The sequence below is a fragment of the Takifugu rubripes genome, chromosome 20 (genome assembly GCF_901000725.2).
Source record: "Takifugu rubripes chromosome 20, fTakRub1.2, whole genome shotgun sequence".
Lineage (NCBI taxonomy): Eukaryota > Metazoa > Chordata > Actinopteri > Tetraodontiformes > Tetraodontidae > Takifugu > Takifugu rubripes.
This window is the reverse complement of record NC_042304.1, coordinates 13,493,213-13,516,269: the sequence shown is the minus strand read 5'-3', so window position 1 is coordinate 13,516,269 and position 23,057 is coordinate 13,493,213. Positions and strand designations below refer to the sequence as shown.

General features: G+C 45.0%; 1 protein-coding gene and 1 long non-coding RNA gene across 3 annotated transcripts in view; one reads left to right on the top strand and one right to left on the bottom strand.

Annotated features, from left to right (window-relative positions):
* Window positions 1-2,060: 2,060 nt before the first annotated feature.
* LOC115247244 (uncharacterized) lies at window positions 2,061-3,048 on the bottom strand. The gene is made up of 2 exons (XR_003886297.1): window positions 2,884-3,048; window positions 2,061-2,388 (listed from the first exon to the last, which is right to left on the bottom strand). It is a non-coding gene; the product is annotated as an uncharacterized lncRNA (long non-coding RNA).
* Window positions 3,049-7,739: 4,691 nt separating this feature from the next.
* hmcn1 (hemicentin 1) overlaps window positions 7,740-23,057 on the top strand; it is a 47,972-nt gene continuing 32,654 nt past the window's right edge. For both annotated transcript variants that reach the window (XM_029827857.1, XM_029827856.1), the window contains exons 1-11: window positions 7,740-8,218; window positions 16,782-16,852; window positions 18,062-18,220; window positions 18,296-18,418; window positions 19,037-19,208; window positions 19,458-19,564; window positions 21,248-21,368; window positions 21,436-21,699; window positions 21,783-21,927; window positions 22,109-22,230; window positions 22,502-22,771. In XM_029827857.1, the coding sequence (XP_029683717.1) occupies window positions 7,960-8,218; window positions 16,782-16,852; window positions 18,062-18,220; window positions 18,296-18,418; window positions 19,037-19,208; window positions 19,458-19,564; window positions 21,248-21,368; window positions 21,436-21,699; window positions 21,783-21,927; window positions 22,109-22,230; window positions 22,502-22,771 (1,813 nt within the window). In that variant the 5' untranslated portion in view covers window positions 7,740-7,959. The remainder of the gene's footprint in view (window positions 8,219-16,781; window positions 16,853-18,061; window positions 18,221-18,295; window positions 18,419-19,036; window positions 19,209-19,457; window positions 19,565-21,247; window positions 21,369-21,435; window positions 21,700-21,782; window positions 21,928-22,108; window positions 22,231-22,501; window positions 22,772-23,057) is intronic.

The window sequence follows — 23,057 nt, the reverse complement described above, 5'->3', positions numbered from 1 at the left end:
CCTGTCTGAGGGTTAAGTAGGTTGAGCATTATTTCATTGTTTGATGTCAATTAAGAGGGAACATCCAGGCTCAGAACTCGCCGCTGCTGCGCAGACGTCATTTAAAAGAGTAACTCATTCATCTGCCTCTAATGAATCGAGTCCAGCCCTGTCCTCTGTAATTAGATTAGAGGATAAAGAATGGCTTCAACACCAGTGTGTCGCTCAGCCTTAGGAGCATGCACGAGTCTTGCATATGCATGTGAAGTTTCTCTTTATCTGCCATACAAAGATGTCATCTCCTCACTCTAGTGCTGTGGCTTCTGAGGGCGACGTTCTACATAGCTTAAAGAATGTATTGCTGCTTCGTGGCTAATTTCAAGAGGCCCATTTATTTCTTACATCTCTGATTGTAGAGGAAGAATCTGGAACAGAGAATCGACGAAAGAAGAGTTCAACCAGAATAATTACGTCACAATGCAGCTACTGTATTATTATGATGTCCAGATCAATCTAGAAATAAATGTTCGGATGGTAAACCTGCATCTGTAGTGATCTCATACTTATGTATAAATAGTTAACTAATTTATGACAATGTAATCCTGTTTTCTGAGTCATCCTCTAAATGCTGTTGGCCCCTTTGTTTCATTCTGCGGAGATTTGCTCAGCCAGGCTGCAGAAATGTGTTCGGACAAGGACACTATGAATATTTCAGGTATCTGGCTGTAGCTGCTGCAGTTGCATTCAGATGTTGTGGAGGAGTTGGTGACGCTGCAGGGATGAAGATCCTCATAAAGTCCTCCTCCCAGTAATTGTGCAGTAATGCAAGATGCAAGGAAGAAATATCTGATTGTGCATTTAATTTACAATGATATTGACTGGGGCCTTTTTTTTGAATCCCTGCTCAGTCTGCAGCTCTGGAACGTCATAATGGGGTCATGTGAGTCCAGTTACGCAGGTCCCTGATAAGCTACTGATAAACTGAGAAGTCTTCAGGTTAATTCTCCCACGAGAGAACAGGGACATTTATGAAAGAGAGTGTGTGATTCCAGCACATCTGGTTGAACAGTAGGTCGTGTCTTTTGGTGGTCTTTGCAGTTTTAGTGTAAATTTTTAGGCTGTAAATATGTATTTTAGTGTAAAAATTGAAATCTGAGTGTTGGTGGAATTATCGCCTGTGTACTTCTGACCTCTGCCTGTGCTCGACCAGAGTGGACCGTGTGAATTTACTTATGATTTGCTTGTAAATGCTGATGTCACGCATCACGGTGACTCCACAGAGCCAAGCTCTCGTATCCCGTCACCAGGAGGCCATGCCTCACGAGAGAGTCACCACTGTTCACTTTAAGCATGAGAACCATTAATACATCCCGTCTTATTCTTTTTGAAATGTACACACACACACATCAGATTTCTTATTCATATAAACTCAACTGTGGGAAAGAAAAGTATATACTGATGCGAGTGCACATTAGAGGAGGGATGCCTACAGTGTGACCTCTGTCATCATCCTGGTGACCTTAAATGTTACAAATCAACAGTCTGACATGTGAGCAGCATATGATAGATCCCAGAAAATTCCAGAAAATTCCAGTGACTGGCTGCTCCTGCGGTTCCTCCGATCTGTTGCTCTCACTCAGCTGGGCGTCTATTAATCTTGCTGAAAGGCGTTTCACCACTGAAGCAGAGCTCCATTCATCCTGCACACTTCAATAATTGTCTTTTCATCCTTTTACCAAAAAAAGCAAAACACAAAAAAAAACCCAAGTGGACATTTAATGTGGACTCCATATCGCCAGGTCAAACGCCACGTCTGTCATGATAAGGACGTGCAGCTCAAGACGTGTGTGCACATGCAATTGATCCCAGCAGTAAAGCTGTTAACCTTTAACCTTTGACTGTCGGCAGACCACAATTTCTGCTGTCATGCTAATCCAGTTACAACTGGAGTAAACTTGCGGCACCGGAGTCACGACAGCTAGAAGCGACTGGTGAGACGCATATTATCAGCAGACTATCATCAAACAAAAATCTCATCTGCTGTTTCCACAGATCAGAGTTCTGAAGCATTAAAAAACTACTGCAATGAATTCTTTGTTTATTTTCTTAATTATTGAATGCAAGTTAAATACAGAGCTCATCAGAATGAATCATCCTGGAACCTCTTTTTTCTGCCCAAAACAATGTTCACCACCCGGTGCTGGTTCAGTCCAAACTTAAACATTTACCTCATGTCAGTATTTAAGCTGATTCGTGCTGATAAAAGTGAAGAACATCCTTTCTGCCCTTGCTAATGCAGGAGCACCAGAACTGCCATCGGGCCCGTGGTACGTTTTGTGTCAGCAGGCACGTTCTTCTGTGTCAAACCACAATATTTACCTCACAAATGGATTCATGTCAGCACCCAGGCTGGTGGTAAAGGAACACAAAACAACACAAGATGTGACACAGACACCAAAGGGGAAAAAAGACAGCATCGTGTTATATTAGGAACATATACGAAACACAATTAAGGCAAGAAATCTTTAAAAGAACAAACATCTTAAACAACAAAAAAAGCTTAATTACAAATTATTATATACTACTGATACAACGCAGGACTAGATTTTCATGGCTAATCATTTTATTATTGTATTTTGGCTGTTATCCAACTATAAAATTCCAGAAGAAAAACTTTATTCCAAACTATTAACACTAGACAAACAGGAGCTGTACATTTCGAAGGAGCATTTCCTTTTCTCTTGTATCTACTGTATGTTACTATTTAATCAGCTTCATAAGGTACCTGTTAATAAATAAAAGTTCATAAGGCGACGCCGTCCCAGTGTAACATTCCAGAGGTGAAAGGCAGTGTAATATTTTGTCCTTGATCTCTTTCTGTTTCAGTTATAAACAATCACTCACTTTTTTCTGTCCTTTATTTAGAATTCCTGAAGGTCCTGTCAGCCTGTTTTCATATTAAATAGAACTTTATGTGATCAACAATCCTTCCTAGCCTGAGAACAGGTCATAGCGCCTGAGCTCAGGGCGCCGCTCCTGCTATTGTTTCTCCGTCACGGTCGCAGCAAAATGGGCAGCACCACAGTGCCTGGAAACTGCATAAGAACCAGTTTGTGCAGGGAAATTGTTAACCAGTGGCCACAAAAGCTTGTGCAGTTACAGTTTAGCAGAAGGTAGCGTTAAAAGTCCTGTTGCCTGTCGCCGACATGCTTTCAGTGGACTGAGAGGGAAAAAAATTAGTCTTTTTTTTAGGTTTTATACAGGTTTTAGGTTTTATATGTAGGTTTTATACAGAAGAAAAAGACAATAGGATAGCAATGATGAAACTACTGATTACTGGAATGTGAATACACAACAAAGTAGATCCGGTTGACAAAAATGGAAGGTTGTCCACTTAAGACAAGAGACCTTCTAGAACTTGCTGGATGAACACTAGTGAAAGTGGGTTTGTGCAAAGGACTTCATGAAGGTGAGAGTAGAGACATAAAGGAGAGGACGACAAGGAAGGAGAACACAAAGAAATACAATTCAATTTGGCCATAAATTAGTCCGAAATTCTTGAGAATGTGGTAGCGGATAAACAGGCAGGCAGATAAGATCTCCTTTTGCTACATGGGACACACGACTCACACGACTCACACGACTCACACGACTCACACGACTCACACGACTCACACGACTCACACGACTCACACGACTCACACGTCTCACATGCAACATCATACAGGTTGAACTAGTTTTTCCAAAAGCATGCACCGCTATCCAAATAAACAATACATTTATTTTTTTAGGAGCAGTATATGATCTATATTTTCTTTGCATTAAAAAAAATCTTTATTTTTTTTTTAGTTCTCTTCAAATACAAAAAACAAGCCCAGATAAAAGTGCATCCCTTTCATCATTGATTACTGATTGCAGTTAATATTTATTTGATGAAGTTAATGTCACATTCAACGTGTCCCATCCTGGACATCTCTGGCGTGAGTCATTTTGATGAGAGGTAGATTTAAGAGACTTTTGAGTCATGAGTGGTTGTGAAGGGTGAGGAATGGAAGATTACAGGACATGCAACTACATGTGCACAGCATTGCTGCAATAGCAAAGGCGTGTTTTAAAAGGATGTACTGTATATGATTCTGTACGGGACATGCAGTCTTACTGGAACGTCAGCTGCGGTTGTGGCAGAAGCAGCGCCTGCGAGCTCAGGATGTTGAAAACAATAAGAGAAAAAGGGACAAAGGGGGTATAGACTTAGATTTTTAAACTGTGTTCTGTATAGGTCAGGAGAATTTCAATGGCAGCAGCTCCTGTGACTGTGTGTATGATAATTAAGATTAAACGTTGTGTCACAGAGGGGATATCATTCCAAAACACACAAATATTTCTGGAGAAATCTCTGAATCAGACTGATAAATGTTGATACATAGTTATTAATTACACTGTTATTGGAGTGGCCACTGCTTTACAAATAAAACCCTATTTTCTAATGAGTTCAGTTTTATCTGGAATATGCTCATTTCTATTACGATGGGTCTGTTCTCTTTCTCTAATTCCTCCCTTTTATCATTCATTGGGTTTCTGTAAAACACCTTTGGGCCACTGCGATTACAGGAGACAATACAGATGAACAGGATTGAATGTGAGGGTGTTGCATCATAATGCAGTCAGTAATATGTCAGTCATCCTGCGCCGCTGAGCTCTGTGACCTCAGGCGTTACGGTGGCCTCACGCCTTCACACCTTCCTTCACTCTCTGACACACCTGTACACATTGTTTTCTCAGTGACTTAACAAAGCTCAAATGTGAAATTAGCAAGAAGTCCAACGAGCCAAGAAGAAATTCATTGCAACGTAAATGGATATTAAATTCTCTGTAGGAGGAACCGAGTAACAAGATCGGGGGAAAAAGCATTTAAGAACCTGCAACTCATGTTGTCTTTTTCGAACGCATGAACTGAAATGTTTTCTGTCCAATTTCTGTCGTCAAGACGGGAAGATTAAAAAGAAATGGGCAGGAAATTAACCATTAAACGGAGTTACTGGTGAGTGAGGGGAGTCAGAATGGGGCCGATTGTTTGTGCTCACAAATGTGGGTATTTGACTGGTTGGCCGTGCTTGTGCTGCGTAGCGTGTTCGTGAAAGAGTGACCCGGAGTGGGTGGCGGTGAAGAATGGAGAGGATTAAACAGGGTACGGTGCTGTGATTGTGCACCACCAGTGAGCCCACTGGCCAGATGAGCTGCGAGTAGCACAAAGAAGGGACTTGAGTGAGATGGGACGCAATAAGCCCAGAGATTAGCAGTGTTGGGCAACAGAGCACCAGGCCCCGGGGCGAGCACTCCCGGTCGGCTTACCGGAGCGCATGTGTCATGTGGACGGTGTTTGGGAGACAGAGGACCTGATGTTTCTCTGGGCCAGTTAGTCTAGGCTCTGTTTGCCTGCACTCAGCAGCTTTAACAGCTGCAGAAAGCAACACACACATGCAGAGACAAAACACAACAGACAGGGAGAGAGACAAGGGCAAGGAGCAGCAGAGTCGCGTTCATCTGCGGGCTGGAGGAGCCCTGGCGCCGTATGGGATGTTTCCATGGCGCAGGGTGGTGCATGTGGGGGTGAGAGAAATGCCAGCAATGTCAGAAATCCTGCAGCACAAACTACAAAGATGAACCAAGTCAACACAATTGTTTTTTGGGCAGCAGGAAGTGTGAAGTGTAGCATGGAGAGCAGTGAGCTGGTTGGGGAGGGATTATTTTAAGTTTACGGCATCAGCAATAAAACCCGAGTTAGTCATAAAACAGGGAGAAAGTCGGTCACTTTGCACCCGCATTTATGGTGCAGTTGAAAAGGAAGTTACGCAAGGCCGACATTCTTGAGCCTGTTAGATTATCTGATTCCGCCCGAACTGGTGGATCTGTGGCGAAACCGCAGGAGGTCAGCAGACTTTCTCCAAACCACCATGATTCACCATGTATGAAACAGGCTGCATTTTCTATCAGTGTCAAAACACTCACGACACTTCCCATCACTTCAGGTTCATCCCTTCAGCTGTGCGATACACTTGTAATGAAGCAGGAGAGGGGACCAGTTAGACCAGTCTGAGCTACAATAGCAGACGATATTCTGCATCCAGTAGCCAAAACACTAAATGTTATTTTTATGCTCATATAATTCACATTGAACTGTAATCCCCAGAGATTGGTCATATTATCACCCTGTATATTGGTTACCTGTTGACTGTAACATTAAAACAAATTGGCCGTGCTGAATTTCCCAGCAGCCCCTGCACACAATTGATCATCTGAAGCAGAAAATAATCAGCGCGGTGGCTCAATTCAATCAGGTGCCTGCCTGGAAGGCAAGGCCTCAGCACGTGATTGTGCGTCTGTGTCAGAGAGAGAGAGAAAAAATCCCTTCCCGCTCACCAGAGCCCTTGTTTTTCCTGCAAGTGACAGTGGGAGGGTTTTGTTTTTTCAACATTTCATTTCAATAGATGCTACTGAGTCACACATGCAGTTTGCCCACCTGAACAGAAAGAAAGAATAACAACAAACAGATGGTGTAAAAGTGAGACTTTGCAATGTGCTTAATATTTATTTGCCAAGTGGGACAGTTTGTCCCAGCTTTTGGTTTATTTGGGAACAAAACTGACTTATTTATGTTGAGAAGCTTGTTGCGTAATCACCAGTTGACAGACCTTGGCTCACAGTCAAAAGGATTTTACCTCACTATTTGTTTGTCATGCAAAAAAAATTCCCATCAGCTCACAGTCAGATATCATCCGAGTGTGTCTTGATTTCTGAGGTTTGAATTTGAATGTTCCCATCAAACTTTCCAGTCAGATCATCTGGGAAATCCCCGAAGCAGTTTAATCTTAGACAAAAATGACAGAGACGTTGTTCCAAAATTACAAGTATAACATTTGAATTCATATCTTTCCAGGATGACCTTAGCATTTGAGTCTTTTGAAATTGTCTTAATCACATGATTTTAAAACTCTTCAAAGAAAACTAAATGAGGGAAGTGGTATTTTACCTCCATCTAGCGACAAATTAAAGAAGTTCAGTTGGCCAAACAGTATGGAAAAATTGAGTTTTGACTCAAAATTTAGTCCATTCCGTATCAACTGTACTCTAAATCTAACCTCAGGGAATTAGAAATCATTACAAATGTCAGTTAGATGCATTACAGTAAAGCGTTACTTTCAGACATAGTGGAGTAGAATAACATAGAATGTTGTCATCACACTATCAGCAAAATAGGTGGCAATGATGAAAAAAACATTTTATTTTAAATTATTCTGCTTTGACACGTGTAATTATGAATAAAAATATCTCCATATTTCCTTATAGAATAAATTGGCTGCGGTGCGAGAGTCTGGCCACTAGGTGTCAATAGAGCGCTGGTCTGCGCTTTCAATTAAAACGAAACTTTTTGTTTATTTTGTTTTAATTGGACAACTTTTAAATATAATAGTTTTGCAATCATTATCAGGACACAATTTGCCTGAACTTTCGCGTGTTTCCGGTAAAATCCACCAAAGTTGCAATAACAATCCACCAGTATTGGATATTTGTGACAGTAGATTCTTGGTTAATTCGGAGGTAGGTTTTTGGAAAACATGCCGTTTACGCGCAGGGTCTCCTGAAGTCACCAAAAACGTCTCACCCAATCAGAGCAGCGCTATGCAGCATGGGCTATTTTGCGTCTGGGAGACTGCCCAGCTGAGAGGTGGTCTTTGTATGACAGGGTTGAAAAGACTCCTGACTCTGCAGACAACAGGCACTGCTGACTTGCAGCTGCACGCCTTTGGTTCACAGCGGGGTGAGAGGCTGCAACAGAAGGTGCCCAAGAACCCAAAGGCATCAGCGCAGACCTAGGCCCGTTTCCGAGAGCCCAATGTGTCCTGCGTTCAACCGGGACACACGCTGACGTTCCGACTGCCCAGAACAAGAACTTTTGCGGTGAGGCTTCTAAGCTCTGAGATGGGCTGCAGATTTCTGTGGCTGTACCTTATCCTGTCAGGGGCTTTTTGCGCCGGGCAAGACGCGGAGGCCCCGGCTGCCACAAAAGAGGAGATCCCGGAGGGCGCATCTACTTTGGCGTTCGTCTTTGACGTGACCGGCTCCATGTACGACGACCTGGTGCAGGTCATCGAGGGCGCATCCAAGATACTGGAAACATCCCTGAGCAGACCGAAGAAACCTTTGTATAACTTCGCCTTGGTGCCTTTTCATGATCCAGGTAATAATAAAAACACACACACTCTCACACACACACACACCATTAATGCAGGAAACCTCTTTTTTTTATTATTAATTCTTTAGTTTACTTTTGCTGTGACAACAAAGGTGAACAGAAACGTGAGAAATCTAATAGTTTGCTCACAGTCCACCCTCTGAATGCCTAATGCCCCTCACACCTCCAGAGGAGGGACTTTTGGAGTTTCTGTCTCCCACACAGATGTTCATCCAGGCGGTCACTATCATTAGCATTCCGCCAGGGTTAGTGCGAGGCTTCAGGTTTGCAGGGCAGGATGATGATTATCATCACCCCCGTGGTGCTCTCTCATTCGGAGCTTAAGCCCCAGACAATTCATCTTATAAGACAACACTGGAGCGCCGGCGCCCTCAGCCCGGGAGCTTCTCAAAAGCCAGAGTATTCGAATGTACAGAACATTATTACGACCATGGTGCCACCTTTATCATGGTTTTGCATTATTGCTAAACCAGCCGTCCAGAGGAGACCTGATGCTTCACTGGCCTGCTTGCAGAAGTTAAACGGGTGGCGTCACGCCATGTCACAGATCCATGTGTTCCTGATTTTTAACACCTGTAAAAAGGCTCCGTCAACAGCAGGAAGAGAGAACGAGCTGCAGCAATAAAAGACAAGTGCTTCAATGCTTTTCTTATTTCTTATATTCAGTCACTTCAGGTCTGTAATCCCCCATTTGCCAAAAATGTGGCCACGACAGCTTTTATAGCGGCAGCAACCTGAAGCGAGCGAGAGCAGAAACGAGGTGTCAGAGGGGTGTCTGGGACTAGTTGTTTGATCCCCGGACAGTGTTTGAGCTCAGGGAATCACAGGATTCTTCTCCCCGGTCGACCGAAGGTGGCTCCATTCAGAAAGTCTCTTTTACGAACTCTGCAAAAGCCCTTACGTTGGTCCCTCACCAGCAAGTGACGTTCGTTTGCTTCTTAAAATGTTTACGAGGATGTCAGAATGTGTTCTCCAACCCCCCCGGGGGGATAGAGGAATGATTAGCACAGCACACTGCGAGCAGTGGCAGCTGAACATTTCCACAAATGTTGTTCTGCCCTGGTTCCGTTTCCCCCCCATATTTTTTTTGTGTGTGTTTTCCAGACCCTCCGAGAGGATCGGTTTTATTTTCACAAGAGCCTTTATGTCGGGTCGCTTTGCTTCGGCCATGCTTCCTCCCTCTCTCTTATTTGATTTGGCTCCTTTGGGGTGGGAGGCTGGTGCTCCTGACACAGCTTGTGTGCAGAGTGAGAGTGTCAGGAGGATGCCTGGATATGGGGGCCATGCTCGTGTGGGAAGATCCGTCAGGAAGCCCCCCCACCTTCCTCCATCCTGCAGGGAGAGAAAGCAAGAGGATACTTCACAAGGCATTTTACTGAGGCATGGGGGGTTTGTAGCACTAGTCCAAACACACTCTGGGAAGGATGGGGGGGGGAGTTGTGGCTTCCCTGTTATCGTTTTATACCCCCGGGTGCAGGGTGGACCCTAACCCTTCAATCTGACCACTAACGTCTCTCTACCCCAACCCTGACGCATGGCAGCTGTCCACCCACACCACATGTCCAAGGGGTGTGTATGGCAGCCAGACCGGACTCAGGCAACTATCAGTGTTTACAACCAAATAAACTTCATTCACATCACAATCATTCTCCAAAGTTGGGCCCTTCCTGGCCCAACTTAACACATATGTCCACCAAACACAGAAACTATCTGCAACGTGTGGAAGAATGTTCTCTCAGGGGCATCTGCGTGTCCACACTTCGGTTTTTGCTGCCCGCCTCGCCCCCATCGAGCAGTGATGACGTGGGTTCGTGCACACGCTTTGCCTTGTAAATACGATTCAGCCACGTGAGCCCGTGCTTGTGTGTCTCATCAGCGTGAGTGTTTAATTGGCTGAAGCTGGGATGTGTTGGAGAGAACGGAGCAACTTCACACCCTCGGTTATGGTTCAGCCCAGAATGAAAGCAGAACAATAACCCCGCTGGGCCTGAATGTCTTTAATCTTTTACCTTAAAGCAAAGCAAAGTTAGCATAACCATCAACGGTTGTCTACTTTAAAACTGTAGCCATTTTGCTTCTGCTATTTTCAATCTCCAGCACAATGAACAAATAAACAATCCAGAATGGGAAATTAAAGCATTCTCTTGAGGAACTTTGCCTCTGCCGAGGTGCCACCAGTGAATCTGTAGCATAGCCAGCAGTTTGCCGTCTTTTATTGCACTTCAGACATTCTGGTGCATTCAAAATACATTAAAGCATCTGTTAAAAACAGCCTTCAAAAGCTCCAAAACTCAGCCAAATAAAGTCCTTGAAGGAGACCCTTTGAATCGTTAGCTAGGTGCACATTGTCCTCCTCGTCTTAACTGCTTAGTTAGAGGGAGCCGGAGAGGATCGCCGGCTGAGGTGATGAGAGGAGATGACGGCAGAAGCCTGGACCTCCTGTGCGTGATCAAAGGAACTCCTCTCATAGCTCCCTTTGTTGGTGTTCAGAGCTGCTTTCCAGCGTCTCCCTTTGTTTCTCTCTTTCCAGGCCAGTGTTTTGTCTGAGTGGCCCCGCCTGCGCCCAGATTACAAGGAGCCTGCGTTTAGCCGGACAAAGTCGATAATGATGCTATTAGGCAAGAATGCCAAAAGAGAGGTGGAGGGGGGGTTTGGGGGGGGGGGGGGGGGTAGAATTAGAGGAGGAGAGAGGCGTGTGGCAGACTACAATGTGCCTGTGTGTCTCACGTTCTAATTGGCCTGTCCTAAAATATCAAAATGACCTTTAATTGATAGGACGGCAGGCAATCGCCCCAAAGCGCCCCGAGTTCTTCAGGCATCAGTTTCAAGTCTACTTAACTTTAAAAAAGGTGCTCGGAGGCTGAAACCCCCCCTTTCATCTTGGAAGGCAGCGCATACCTGAGGGCTGCTTCCCGGCACACTTTAATCCTGTCTGCTAATTTATGTATCGCAGCTTTAAAGCTAAACACGGCTGGAAGGGTGTCGGTAGTCACGGGCGGTTGACCCCTGGGTGCGTCAGTGGACCTGAATCAATTCCCAACGACCCGATCAAGGAGCCATTCGTCAGGTGTGTTTTGCTCCAGGCTGGGGATTGGTTTTCCCGGGGGTCCCTGCGCCTGTGGCCTCGCTGCTGTCGCCGTCTGGGCATCCTCGTGACCTTTTGTTGGGGTGTATTTTTGTTTCTCCGTCTGTCTGAGAGCCCGATAAAATGAATGTCCAACCACTTCATCCGTAACAGCACTGTTGTCTAAATTGTTAAGGGCCGACATTTCTCATTCCCACCGACCCTCGATAAACATGCGCTCGCGCTGCGATCTACAGGTTTTACCCACAGTCGTGTTATTTATTTTCCTGCCTCCCAATTGTGGGTGGAGATGCATCGAGTTAAGCAGCCCTGCTTTTGAAGTGCCGTCGCATCGCGTAGGGATCTGAAGGTCTCCTTCTGTATGTTTATCTGCGCTTGCTACATGTGTTTCTCCCTCGCTGGGACCGGTAGTTTACCTGACCTTGCACTAATTCTTTCCATGTGTCCACAATGTAAGCAGCCGGTCGCAGCCACTCCGCTGATCTTGTGCTTAGGTCAGGTGACTTTGGTAACAGCGCGTCAGTGTTGTTGGTGAGCTGTAGGCGAGCGGCACAACAGTGCAATTACACAATTTTCGTCACATGGCACATTATAAAAACGATGTCTAGCGTCCTACAAAAAATAATGACCCCCTCTTTATTGCTCCTACAGCAAATGTTTGGGCACCAAACCACACGTGCACGATCACGTGCCCTGCAATCAGCCCCAACATTTTCCAGCTGCCAACTATACAAGCTGCAGTCATAAATGCATCATTGTGTCGCATCCTCAGAATTTCTGCCTCCCTTCCTTTGCTGTAATCAGGGTTTCAATTGAAATTCTATTGATAGGGCTTTGGAGATTATTAAGACATTTACCAGATTTATTTGACATAGTTTGATTTGAATATTACACCTTGGACTTTTTTTTAGATGCTACAATGACAGATAGAGGTGCTGGACGTTCCTGCACATCTCCAAAACTCCTTTAAGCATCTCTTAACGTTCCTTTCTTTTAGTCGAATCCTCCCAACACTTTGAAGAAGCATGTTTTCATACCTCCGGTGACAGCTGTTTTCCACAACAATGCTTTGATAAACCCACAGCACGCTAACTTCCTAACCCAAAATGAAACCGAGCTCAGAACTAGCTGGTGAACACAGTGAATCGTTTAGCTGCTAATGAGCCACTGAGGCCAAATCAGCAGCTAAAGCAGCGTGGATTTAAAATGCCCGTGTCTGCATTGGGAAGGGCATAAACCCAGGAACAAAGGCCAGGAACAGACATGGAAGCTAACTGAGATTGACATGGAGGTCTGTGGGGTTTTTATACGTGTCTGAAGCAGACAAGTGTTCAGGGAATCTGAATTACAGGCCTGAAGGTCAGGAGGTCAGGGACCTTTGTCCTCTGGATCCTATGGGTCTGCTATCTTAAAGGTGTTTATACAGTACCTGTGTTTTCCATTATTTTCTATGCTGTTGCAGAATTCTAAAATTCCACAGGTGTAGTTTTTATAATCCGGGCTTCTTGTGAAAATCCTGCTGTTCCTGTCACTTGCTGAGCTCCTGCTCTCCTGTCTCTGAACGTTGGACTTTTCACAACACAAAGACTCAACTCTGCAGGCTGCAAGGAAACCAGTGCCACGAGAAACTGTGTGTGTGGTCGGCACATCATCCAAAGTTCTTCCGTCTGCTTCGGTGTATAAATTTTGAATTTCCCCAGTAACACCAGTAAAACAAACCAAGATGAACTATACTTCAGTCATAAAATGCTTAGTCATCACGAGCGTTGCAATTTTGTGGTTTTAACATTGGGGTTATGACTGTTTATGTGAAGGCACTGCATTGTCTCTTCTTTGGTTTTTTTTCAGTTTTAGAGTACAATGTTATAGTCCTAGGTTTTATGGCAATAATGGCCATAGTCAGCGGAGACTAATAAGTTGTGGCTTTTTAATTTACGCCATTAAAACCACGTCTAGTCTATGTTTGCTACTTAGAGCAGTTTTTCTGAAGCCACTGATGCCTCACTTAACCCCAGATTTATTTATTTTTTGTTTACATTTACAGCTTCCTGCATCTATAAAATAATAATTACCTGATGCATGATGGGTAATGTAGTGTAGATGTTTCATAACCCACAAGGGGTCAGAGTCAGTTTAGTGGGTTGTTGCAAAGATGTTAGAAGGATCTATGGATTCTTCTTTACATTTTTCCCAGGTGCTTTAGAGCTTCCAGTGATTTATTAAACCCAGAAAAGCAACAATCACTCGGTACAAGTGAAAAAAAAATTGCGATTTGACATGTTGAGATGAAGGTGGTCATGGCGACACGTCTTTGACACGCAGCTCGTAAATAAAGACATATATTTAACATCCCATCCCAGCATCATTTGGTTTGAGAGTGAGCCTGAACTTCCATCTTGCCTCTCTTTCTCCTCCCGTGGGTGTTTTTCAGTGTATGCACCCCCCCCCCCCCCCCCCCCCCCCCCCCCCCCCCCCCCCCCAAACACACACACACATCACGTTCTTCAGCACGCTCCCTCTTTCATCCCCTTCTTTGTAGAACTTCACGCATTGACTCGAACCAAATTCTTGTGTCTAGATGTTAGTGAGGAACTTTAATTGCCACCATGTGATGATATTTATGCGGATCCCGAAGAAAAGGTCTTTTCTTTCTACCAAACCCAGTTAATGGAACTTTGAAAACCTGTGCCACAACAAGCTGAACTCATCGTTCAGCTCCTTAAGCTCCCTCCCATCATGCATTTATGACTTCATGACAGTGTTTACAAAGACCGTGGTCAGTAAGAGCCCATGTTGACAGACACATTGAACCTTTTTAAATCATCACCTACAGCTGCTGCGTTCTTGTGCTTGCATGAATGTTGCATCACAGAACCACACTTATGTCCCATGTTCCCCCATAAATGGCAGTCATAAATTTGCCCACACAAATTGGCTTGCTCCCGGGACACATCGCCTGTGTTCTGCAGCAGCCACGAGTTATCGTGTAAGATTCATGATCCGGTCGGCTTTCAGATGTCCATGTGATGGGGACGTGAATCTGGGAGGAATTGCACGTTTGCATTGGACCCTTTTCGCTCTGTGCGCGTGTGATCTTTGGGCCTTTTCTAATCAGCCTCATATCGTCTCTGTCACTCCTGGCTGCAGCTGCTGAAGTCAAACATCAGCTCAAAGACCAAATCACGAAGAAAAGAGGGGGAAAATATATAATTGCGGAAAGACGGAGACAGTGAGAGCGTCCAAACGGAAAATGTAGAGAAGAGTTCAAAAGGGGAGAAGCTTGGAATAAAAGGCAGGAAAGAACGATTTTGTGTTGACATGTGCTTAATAATCTTAAACATCAGTGCATATTTAAAAGGAGGAGTTCTATAACTACTTCTCTTTGTTTAGCTTCCCCCTTTTGAGTCTGATCGTAACCCGGTTAAATGATGGTTTTCCTGCAAATCTAACAAAGGAAGCGGAATCAAATCTTCAGTATCGGGATCTGCGCCCTTTTTCTGCTCATGTAGAATATGTTGCATGTTTCTGAGGACTTGGCGACCCCCTGAGACACATTACTGGCTGTTCGACATGTGTCTGGCATTGATTAAGTGAATTGTGCCATCGTCAGGGTAACAGGCACACTCCTCCTGGCCTGACGCTGGCCTGAGTCAGCGGAATGACGGATTCTTGTTGTTGACCGCGCCAGCGTTGTGTAACCTGTTAGAATCAGCTGAAAAAAAGGCTTAAAAGTTTTGATCTGACTGATCACTCAGCCAGAGAAACTGTTTGATATGCAGCAGCTCTGCTTTTTCCAAGATTAGCCCTCTCTACATGGCCATGGAATTCCGTGGTGTCCTGTACAGTGAGTGCGTGATTCCAAGCAATTGACTTTCAGGATGCAGGTCAGTAAAGGGAACTGTACTCTGTCACTCTCCCACCTGATTTAAGCCCACACATGATTTGCAGATATTGTCACGGTTCTCTTTGTAGTTGTAGGAAGATCAAGGTTGAGGCATTTGTGTTCACATTCATCAGGTGGCACAACCTGCATAAATGTTTAATAAAAAGGGATTTTGTCTGGTTTGGTCTGTGAAAGCTACATTTTATGTTGCTTGATTCCAGATCTCCATGTGCGTAGGTGTATTTAAGAAGAAAATAACACGAGCTGACATTTATGGATGTCGGGTTCAGAGAACATAGAATTTTTGATCAATGAGCCTCTCATATTGATTGAAGTCGGGAATATTAGCTCTAGTTTTCCAGTGCTGGTGCAGTGATCACGGCTGTGGTTCGTGGCACCAAAGTCAAAAGTAGTCTGCGGAATCCTCACAGTAGCCATGGGAACGTCTCGCATAAGAAAAAGGATGTCAGCTTTTCCGTCTGTGAAAAGTTTGGCTTGTGATCGGTGTTCCGTTCAGAAAAGCCTGTCGCTTTTCCATGTTACTTTTATGAAGTGTCTCTGACTGCTCCATCTCCTCCGCCCTGGGGAGTTGTAAGTATGAAAAAGTAAGGGTCACTTAGAACCAGGCTTTTTTGTGTGTTATTGTAGCGATTATGAATCTATTTTAAGAGGACGTTTGACAAAATGTGATTTAGGATTTCCCATTTGGTTCCTTTTAACTTATGAGTTATGACGAAGTTAAAGACTTTGGTGAAACACAAAGAAGCTGTTGCTGTTCAAACCCCCAGTCGTGTCTTTGTGTGTCAGGACTGGGGGGCTGAAGACACACCGTGGACTGGAGAAGGCTTTAGGAGCTCATTAACACACACAACAAAGTAAACAGCGGTGCTGGGATGTTTTCTGAGTTCAATCAGATGGTTTTACCTCTTAGTTAATATTGACTTTTGAATGTTACAGACGTGGGCAAACCACAGAGGAGAAACTCAGCAAAGTTAGTTCAGAGTTGACATCGACGGTCTGAAGCTGCTGTACGTCTCACCCGCACTGACACCAACAACACCGCTTTAGCCTGCTCTGCAGACACATCTGACATTTAAAACCACAAGTAGCTGAAGATCAACAGGCAGCCAACATGCAGCATGAGGAGAGGAGAGGAGAGGAGAGGAGAGGAGAGGAGAGGAGAGGAGAGGAGAGGAGAGGAGAGGAGAGGAGAGGAGAGGAGAGGAGAGGAGAGGAGAGGAGAGGAGAGGAGAGGAGAGGACAGGACAGGACAGGAGAGGAGAGGAGCTGAGCTGAGGAGAGGAGAGCTGAGGAGAGGAGCTGAGCTGAGGAGAGGAGCTGAGCTGAGGAGAGGAGAGGAGCTGAGGAGAGGAGAGGAGAGGAGAGGAGGGGAGGGGAGGGGAGGCAATCAGCATAAAACAAACAGGCACTATATTGACAAGTTTACATAAACTAAGTAACACCTAATCGACAGCATCAATCAAACAGTAATAAAAGTAGCTTGAATAAATCAATAATCTGTTGGATGTGCAACATTATTGAGTGCAGCGTTTTGCTGTATCTCCCTTGTGTTTTTGCAGAAATTGGACCTGTGACAATCACGACAGACCCCAAGAAATTCCAGTACGAGCTGAGGGAGCTGTATGTTCAGGTGAGTGCAAAGGTCACGTCATTACCAATGATCCAGCCGTGTCAGTGGATGCTTCCACGGTGTCATAAGGTCACATGGCTTTAATGAAACTCGCAGACTCTGGTCGCACCAGACTTCTGGAAGGAATTATTGGTAGCTGATGAAGACCAAACTCAAGCACTTGGGAGTTCTAATGCTCAGCTGCATCCATCTGATGACCCAGCAAACAGACAAATAGACAATCTTAAGCCTGTGCTTATTTTCCAAGTGGACAATGAGTAAACAACAACATACAGGCCCTTGAAAAATGATCAACAGTCTGCCAGAATCAAATTTTTGTGTCATCTCTTGGATAAAAGGAAGGAAGTTGTGCAAACATCCTGTTTTTCTTTTGGTTTCTGTTGAAAAAGCAGACCACAGCGTCCATGTGTGAGTCTGACAGGGAGACGGACCGTCACACAGGGACAATCGGAGGTCTCCGCTTTGAAGAAAAGAACTTGGCACGAGCCTGTGCATCTTTGGCGCGGGCCGTGGTTAATCTGCTCTGCGAGCGTGTTGGGTGTAGCGCCGAAGATATCCTGTTTCTTTTCGCTTGCTGCTTCGTTCTTGAGTCTGTCTTTTCTCTCTCATTCTTCCCTCTTCACCTGCACACTTTGGATAGTTCTCATGGAAAACAAACTCAGCACAGTTGTCACGGTGTTAGTTTTGTTCTGGCATGAACGTTTGTGAGAATGTTCGGGATGACCACATATTTGAAGGCAGAAGAACAAAAGTGCACCGGGGGGTTATCGGGTTTGTGTTGATGGCAATCAGGAAACTGGAGACTGACTTTTGTGGCCAAAGGGGAGACGTGGTGTCCGGGACAGACAGAAGACTCTCGTCTCTTCACCTTCTGCCCTCCATGGCCCAAAATCATTAGTCACTTCATTCCAGATGTTACGCTGAGGTCGATGTATTATATCAGTATTAAACCAGTCAGTGTGTGTGTGTGTGTGTGTGTGTGTGTGTGTGTGTGTGTGTGTTGGAAAGCTGCCGAGGACATTTGTCAGGAGACCTTATGAACTTATAAATGAAGGTTTTTTGCCTTTTCTGCTGTTTTTGGGCTACATTCCGGGAACTGGAACTATTGACGTTCCTTAAATATTAATAACACAATAATAACCACTCATGCTTAATTGAAGGGTATTAGTTAATGATCACATGTTTGCTCATAATCTCACTGGTTCCCAGGGTGGAGGCGACTGTCCAGAGATGAGCATTGGTGCAATTAAGATTGCGTTGGAGATCTCCTTGCCGGGGTCCTTCATTTATGTCTTTACAGACGCCCGTTCTAAAGACTACAAACTGACCCACGAGGTTCTGCAGCTCATTCAGCAGAAACAGTCACAGGTAATTTTAATGTCCCATGAAATGGACATAAATTCGGAGGAAGTTGTCTCCCTCACTCTGTGTGCGTGTGTACAGGTGGTGTTTGTGCTCACAGGCGACTGTGACGACAGGACTCACAGTGGTTATAAGGCGTATGAGGAGATCGCCTCCACTAGTTCAGGACAGGTCTTCCACCTGGACAAGAAACAGGTCAATGAGGTGAGTAAATTCTGAGTTTCTTACAGGTTTTCTCTCCAGATTGTGTAAAGTTGAGAACCTGTCTCGCATCAATGTGAGAGAGATCTGTAGCTTTCAGTAAAATAAAATTTAGAAAACAACTGTTTTGAAATTCTCTTCTGTGCCCTAAATTTTGTTACGATTGTGGAAATTACCGCCATTTTTAACAAAAATAGCTGGATTTTAAACACAGCGGTTGGTCGCGGCATTTTGTTACTTTGTGGCTCTTGTTACTAAAAGTGAAATAATTTTAAACAGAGTAAAGCTCTTATTATCTAAGCTCTCAGTGTCCAACAAGAGTTCTCAGAGAAGCAGGGGTAGCGGGGTTAAGACACGGGGAACGTGAGGATGTTTCAGACGAAAGCCCTGCACATGTGATGTGAAGAGTCTCGTATGCAGCCGAGGGCTGTGTCTATGTGACTGTGCAGGATAATAAACAGCTTCAATAAATTAATAAGTTGACTTCCTTTACCATTGTTATTACATGTAAGACATAAATCTTATCAGGCCTGTAATCCGGGTACCACAGGATCCAACAGGATGTTTCCTGCAGCAGAAATGATCCGTGATTCCTGCATTCTTTATATTTCTTTGCTGTAGGTTCTGAAGTGGGTGGAGGAGGCCGTGCAGTCGTCCAAGGTTCACCTGCTGTCCACCGACCACGTCAGTGGGGTCAGCAACACTTGGCAGTTGCCCTTTGACCCCAGCCTCAAGGAAGTCACTGTGTCCCTGAGTGGGCCAGCACCTCACATTGAAATAAGAAATCCACAGGGTAAGAAAAGAATTTCCATCCACACGTGGGGTAAATGGGCTTCCATTCCAGGCTGATTGGACACTTATTGCTGTGATTTATGAGTGGATGATGTGGGTACTCTGTGATGGATCCGGTGATCTCTCCAGATGTTATAGACTTGTGGACCACCTGCAACTGAACCCCGGCCCTACAATCATCAATGAAGCATAACAAGTGCTGCCATTAATGCCCTAATTTCTGTTTTTCCTCCTCGTGTTTGCCCTCCAGGGAAGCCTGTTGGGAAGAGCGACGGCCTGACGGAGCTCCTCCACATTCCCAACTCGGCCAAAGTTTTTAACATCAAGGACCCCCATCCCGGGATGTGGTCTATCAAGGTAAGCAAATCATTCTTCACCTGGGAGTTTGAGCAAATTACTTTTATTCCTGGTTTGTAGACATGATCTGCTTTGCAGCAGACTCACAGCAAGTAGTTCCTTGCTTTAACCTCAAGAGGAGGTCAAAACTGACATCCCAAGAGGTCGAGGTGACGCAAAAACAAAAGTCTCATGTTTGACTGCTGGTGCTGCTGGTGCCAGATGTTGGGAATGACGAGCATTTTTACCTGAGTGATTTGTTGAAGAGCCTTAAATGGCCTCGTTTTCCTCTGTACATTTGCTGTAGGGGCACTTTCCAGAAGCTCATGGTTACCTCTTTGGCTGGCATACTGAACATACCTCTCCCTCTCATCCGACGTGATGTTTCTCAGGAGATCCACGGAAATGTGGAGAACTCTTGGGGGATTTTGCTTTTGCGCTGTGTTGGTTTTCTGCAGGGCTAATGTCCTGTGACGGTCCCGCGTCAGGCCCAGGCCAGAGATTATGTGTGAAAACAAATTTGATTAGCTTTAATCTGCTTATAATTGGATGTTTTTGTGCTGCTTTGATGGTGGGCTGAACCCCATCACCCCCTATTTAAGGGTTGTCCATAGTTAAATCCCACTTCTACATTCAGTCAAAGGTGTTGTGCTACTTGTCTGTTTAACGGTTGATAGTTTTGTTTAAGAAAAAACGTATTAGGGTCTAATCAAGCCCTATCAAATAGTAGATGATTACCTGGGATGTTTGTTTTTTCTAATCAGTGAGGTCTTTATAGCATCTGACCTTAGCTACAGAAGCGAAGTCAGCTGAGCTGAATTGGAGACCTGTGCTTGTCAGTCTGGGCTGGGTGTGACTGGGAAATGAGTTGGTCTAATGACAGAGGCTTTCCTTCGGTAATAGCATGACCTTTAAAGGACCTCTCCCCTAATTATGGCACCATTCACAACCATCTGAGCCACAGCTGCCATTAGGGCAGGTTTGATGACCACAGCTCTTTTTGTTTGTCATGATGGCGAGAATTAGCCTTTAAGACTGCGATAGATCCCCCTTTGTCTTGGCTTCTGCTGGCTTTCCTTTCAAAACTTGTTGTCTGTCGACCCAAACTCCTCTTTAATACGTTGAATTATTCTTCCCACCTGGAATTTAATTATGTACCCAATAGAACTGTGAAATGCAGGAAAGTGACAAATGAATTTAAAAGCAACTGAAAGGGACTGTAAAGGCTCGCCGAACTCTGCTGCAGCATGTGTGATGCCCCCGGTGTGTCTCACCTAAGGTGAGGGTTTTCCACCTCATACCAACCTGTATTTCTTTGTAATTACACTGTCTCTGGCTCTCTCAACGCTTCAAAAGACGCTCACATTATGGAGACCACATGGGCCATTAGCCTGTGTCTGATTAGAGTGGCTGCATTTCTATAATTAAAGTGTGAACGTCGGGCTGCATGGGTCATCGCTTAATTGGTGATGTTTTATAAGCTCAGGTTGGAGATATTATACACTCAGCCCCTACTTATTTAAGCAGACCTGTCTAAACATGACGGGATGGTTGGCACATAAAGGTCTAGTTGACTCATGCATACTTTGGCAGTTCTGGATATGGTCTGTACCTGAATTCCTGAGCAGCCCCTCTACAGTAGCAGAATTGCTGGTCGAATCAAGACTGTATCATCCATGATTCCGTGTCTTTTGTTGGTAACAGACCTCTAGTGGGGGACGACATTCAGTGCGTATCTCAGGGCTCAGCACCATCGACTTCCGTGCTGGATTCTCCAGAAAGCCCACTCTTGACTTCAGACAGACCTCCAGTAGGCCAGTTCAAGGTCAGTGAGGACACTGGGCCAGATGTCTGGTTTGGATTTTTCCTAACATGGTGTCCCGTAACCGCAGGTATTCCAACTCACATCCTTCTGAACACCACCGGGCTTTCACCTCCTGCTCGAGTTGACCGGTTAGAGCTCGTGTCAGTTGTGGGCAAGGTGCTCAAAACTTTGCCAATCCGATATTTCCCCGATCGTCAGCCCTACGGCCTCTGGAACATCACTGAGTTCATCCCACCTAGTGAGGCCTTCTCCCTGAGGGTGACAGGATACGACCCGGATGGTTTTGTGTTCCAGAGAGCCTCCAGCGTTTCATTCTCCAACATCAAACCTGGTCAGTGGGGATATGGGACGATATTTCATATGTTGAAACGACTGTAGCTAGATAGTGTTTGCTGATGTTAATCTCCCCTTTAGGTGCCCCGAAGGCCATGATGCCAGCCACAACCCCTGCCTACTACCTACAGAGCGGGGCTGTGAGGTGCCACATCGACAGCCTGATCCCCTTCACCCTGCGCTTCAGCAGGAATGGCAGGCGATTGGGGGAAGATCGACTATTCAGGTAAGAACCATTTTAGGAAGCTAACGATAGTAAAATGTAGTTAGACACAAGTGGACGTGTCCACGGCCGTACTGTCGACCTGTCAGCACAAATTAAGAAAACAAGGAAAGAATGAAAAATAGAATAGCACAAATTCCAAATTCCTCTGTTTAAAAATGAACGTTGTTCCTCTTGTCTCCAGTGAATCTGGCAGTGCATCATGGGAAATACCTCAGGTGACTCTGAAGGATGAGGGCTCCTATGAGTGTATTGCTATCAGCAGCGCTGGGACAGGACGAGCTCGCACCTTTTTGGACGTCTCAGGTGATCACACGCACGAGTTGGACTGTCGTTGAGTTGGACGCACCGTCGATTATAAATGTATTATAATATAATGACACAATTATAAGTCTTAATATGTAAAAATGATGTGTGGTGGACACTTTTCTGCCCAACCCCGGAACTTCTGTGGTGTGGTATTACGATGGTGTTAGTTTAATGAGAGTGTTAAAATGTGCCACATTTAAAATCCAACTCTGAGTTTATAAGAGAAAGTACTAAAGGTACTGAATTGATTTCTGCTTCATCACTGCAGAGCCGCCTCCAGCCATCACGGTCGAGGGGAACGTGACGGCGTCTCCGGGCTCGCGCGCCGTTCTCGCCTGCCGCGTCGTCAGCACGGTCAGTTTCAACCTGACCTGGCTGAGAGGAGGCCGCGACGCCCGCCTGGGTCCACAGGTGAACGTTCTGGACAACCTGTCGCTGCAGCTGTCGTCCGTGACCCCGGAGCAGTCCGGCTGGTACGAGTGCGTCGCCATGAACGAAGGAGGCGCGACCTCGGGGCAGATCTACCTGACTGTGCAAGGTGGGAAAATTACATTGAAATTGACATTGAAAGTCCAAATTCCAAGTTTAACAGTTCCACAAAGTCTGCAAAGTTTTCCATTAAAAATGCCATAAACCCGAAAATCATTTAAAAACAGGAACAAAACAAAGTTTTTCCCTCTCTGGACGTTTATGTGGCGTGTTTTCACTTCCATTCAACAGCTATAGGTAAAGGTTTTGCATAAATTTGGTGCAGAAAACAATTCAATTGCTTCAGAATGTGGATGAAATGTTCAACCCGGCGCAGCTCTGCATGAATCACCCTA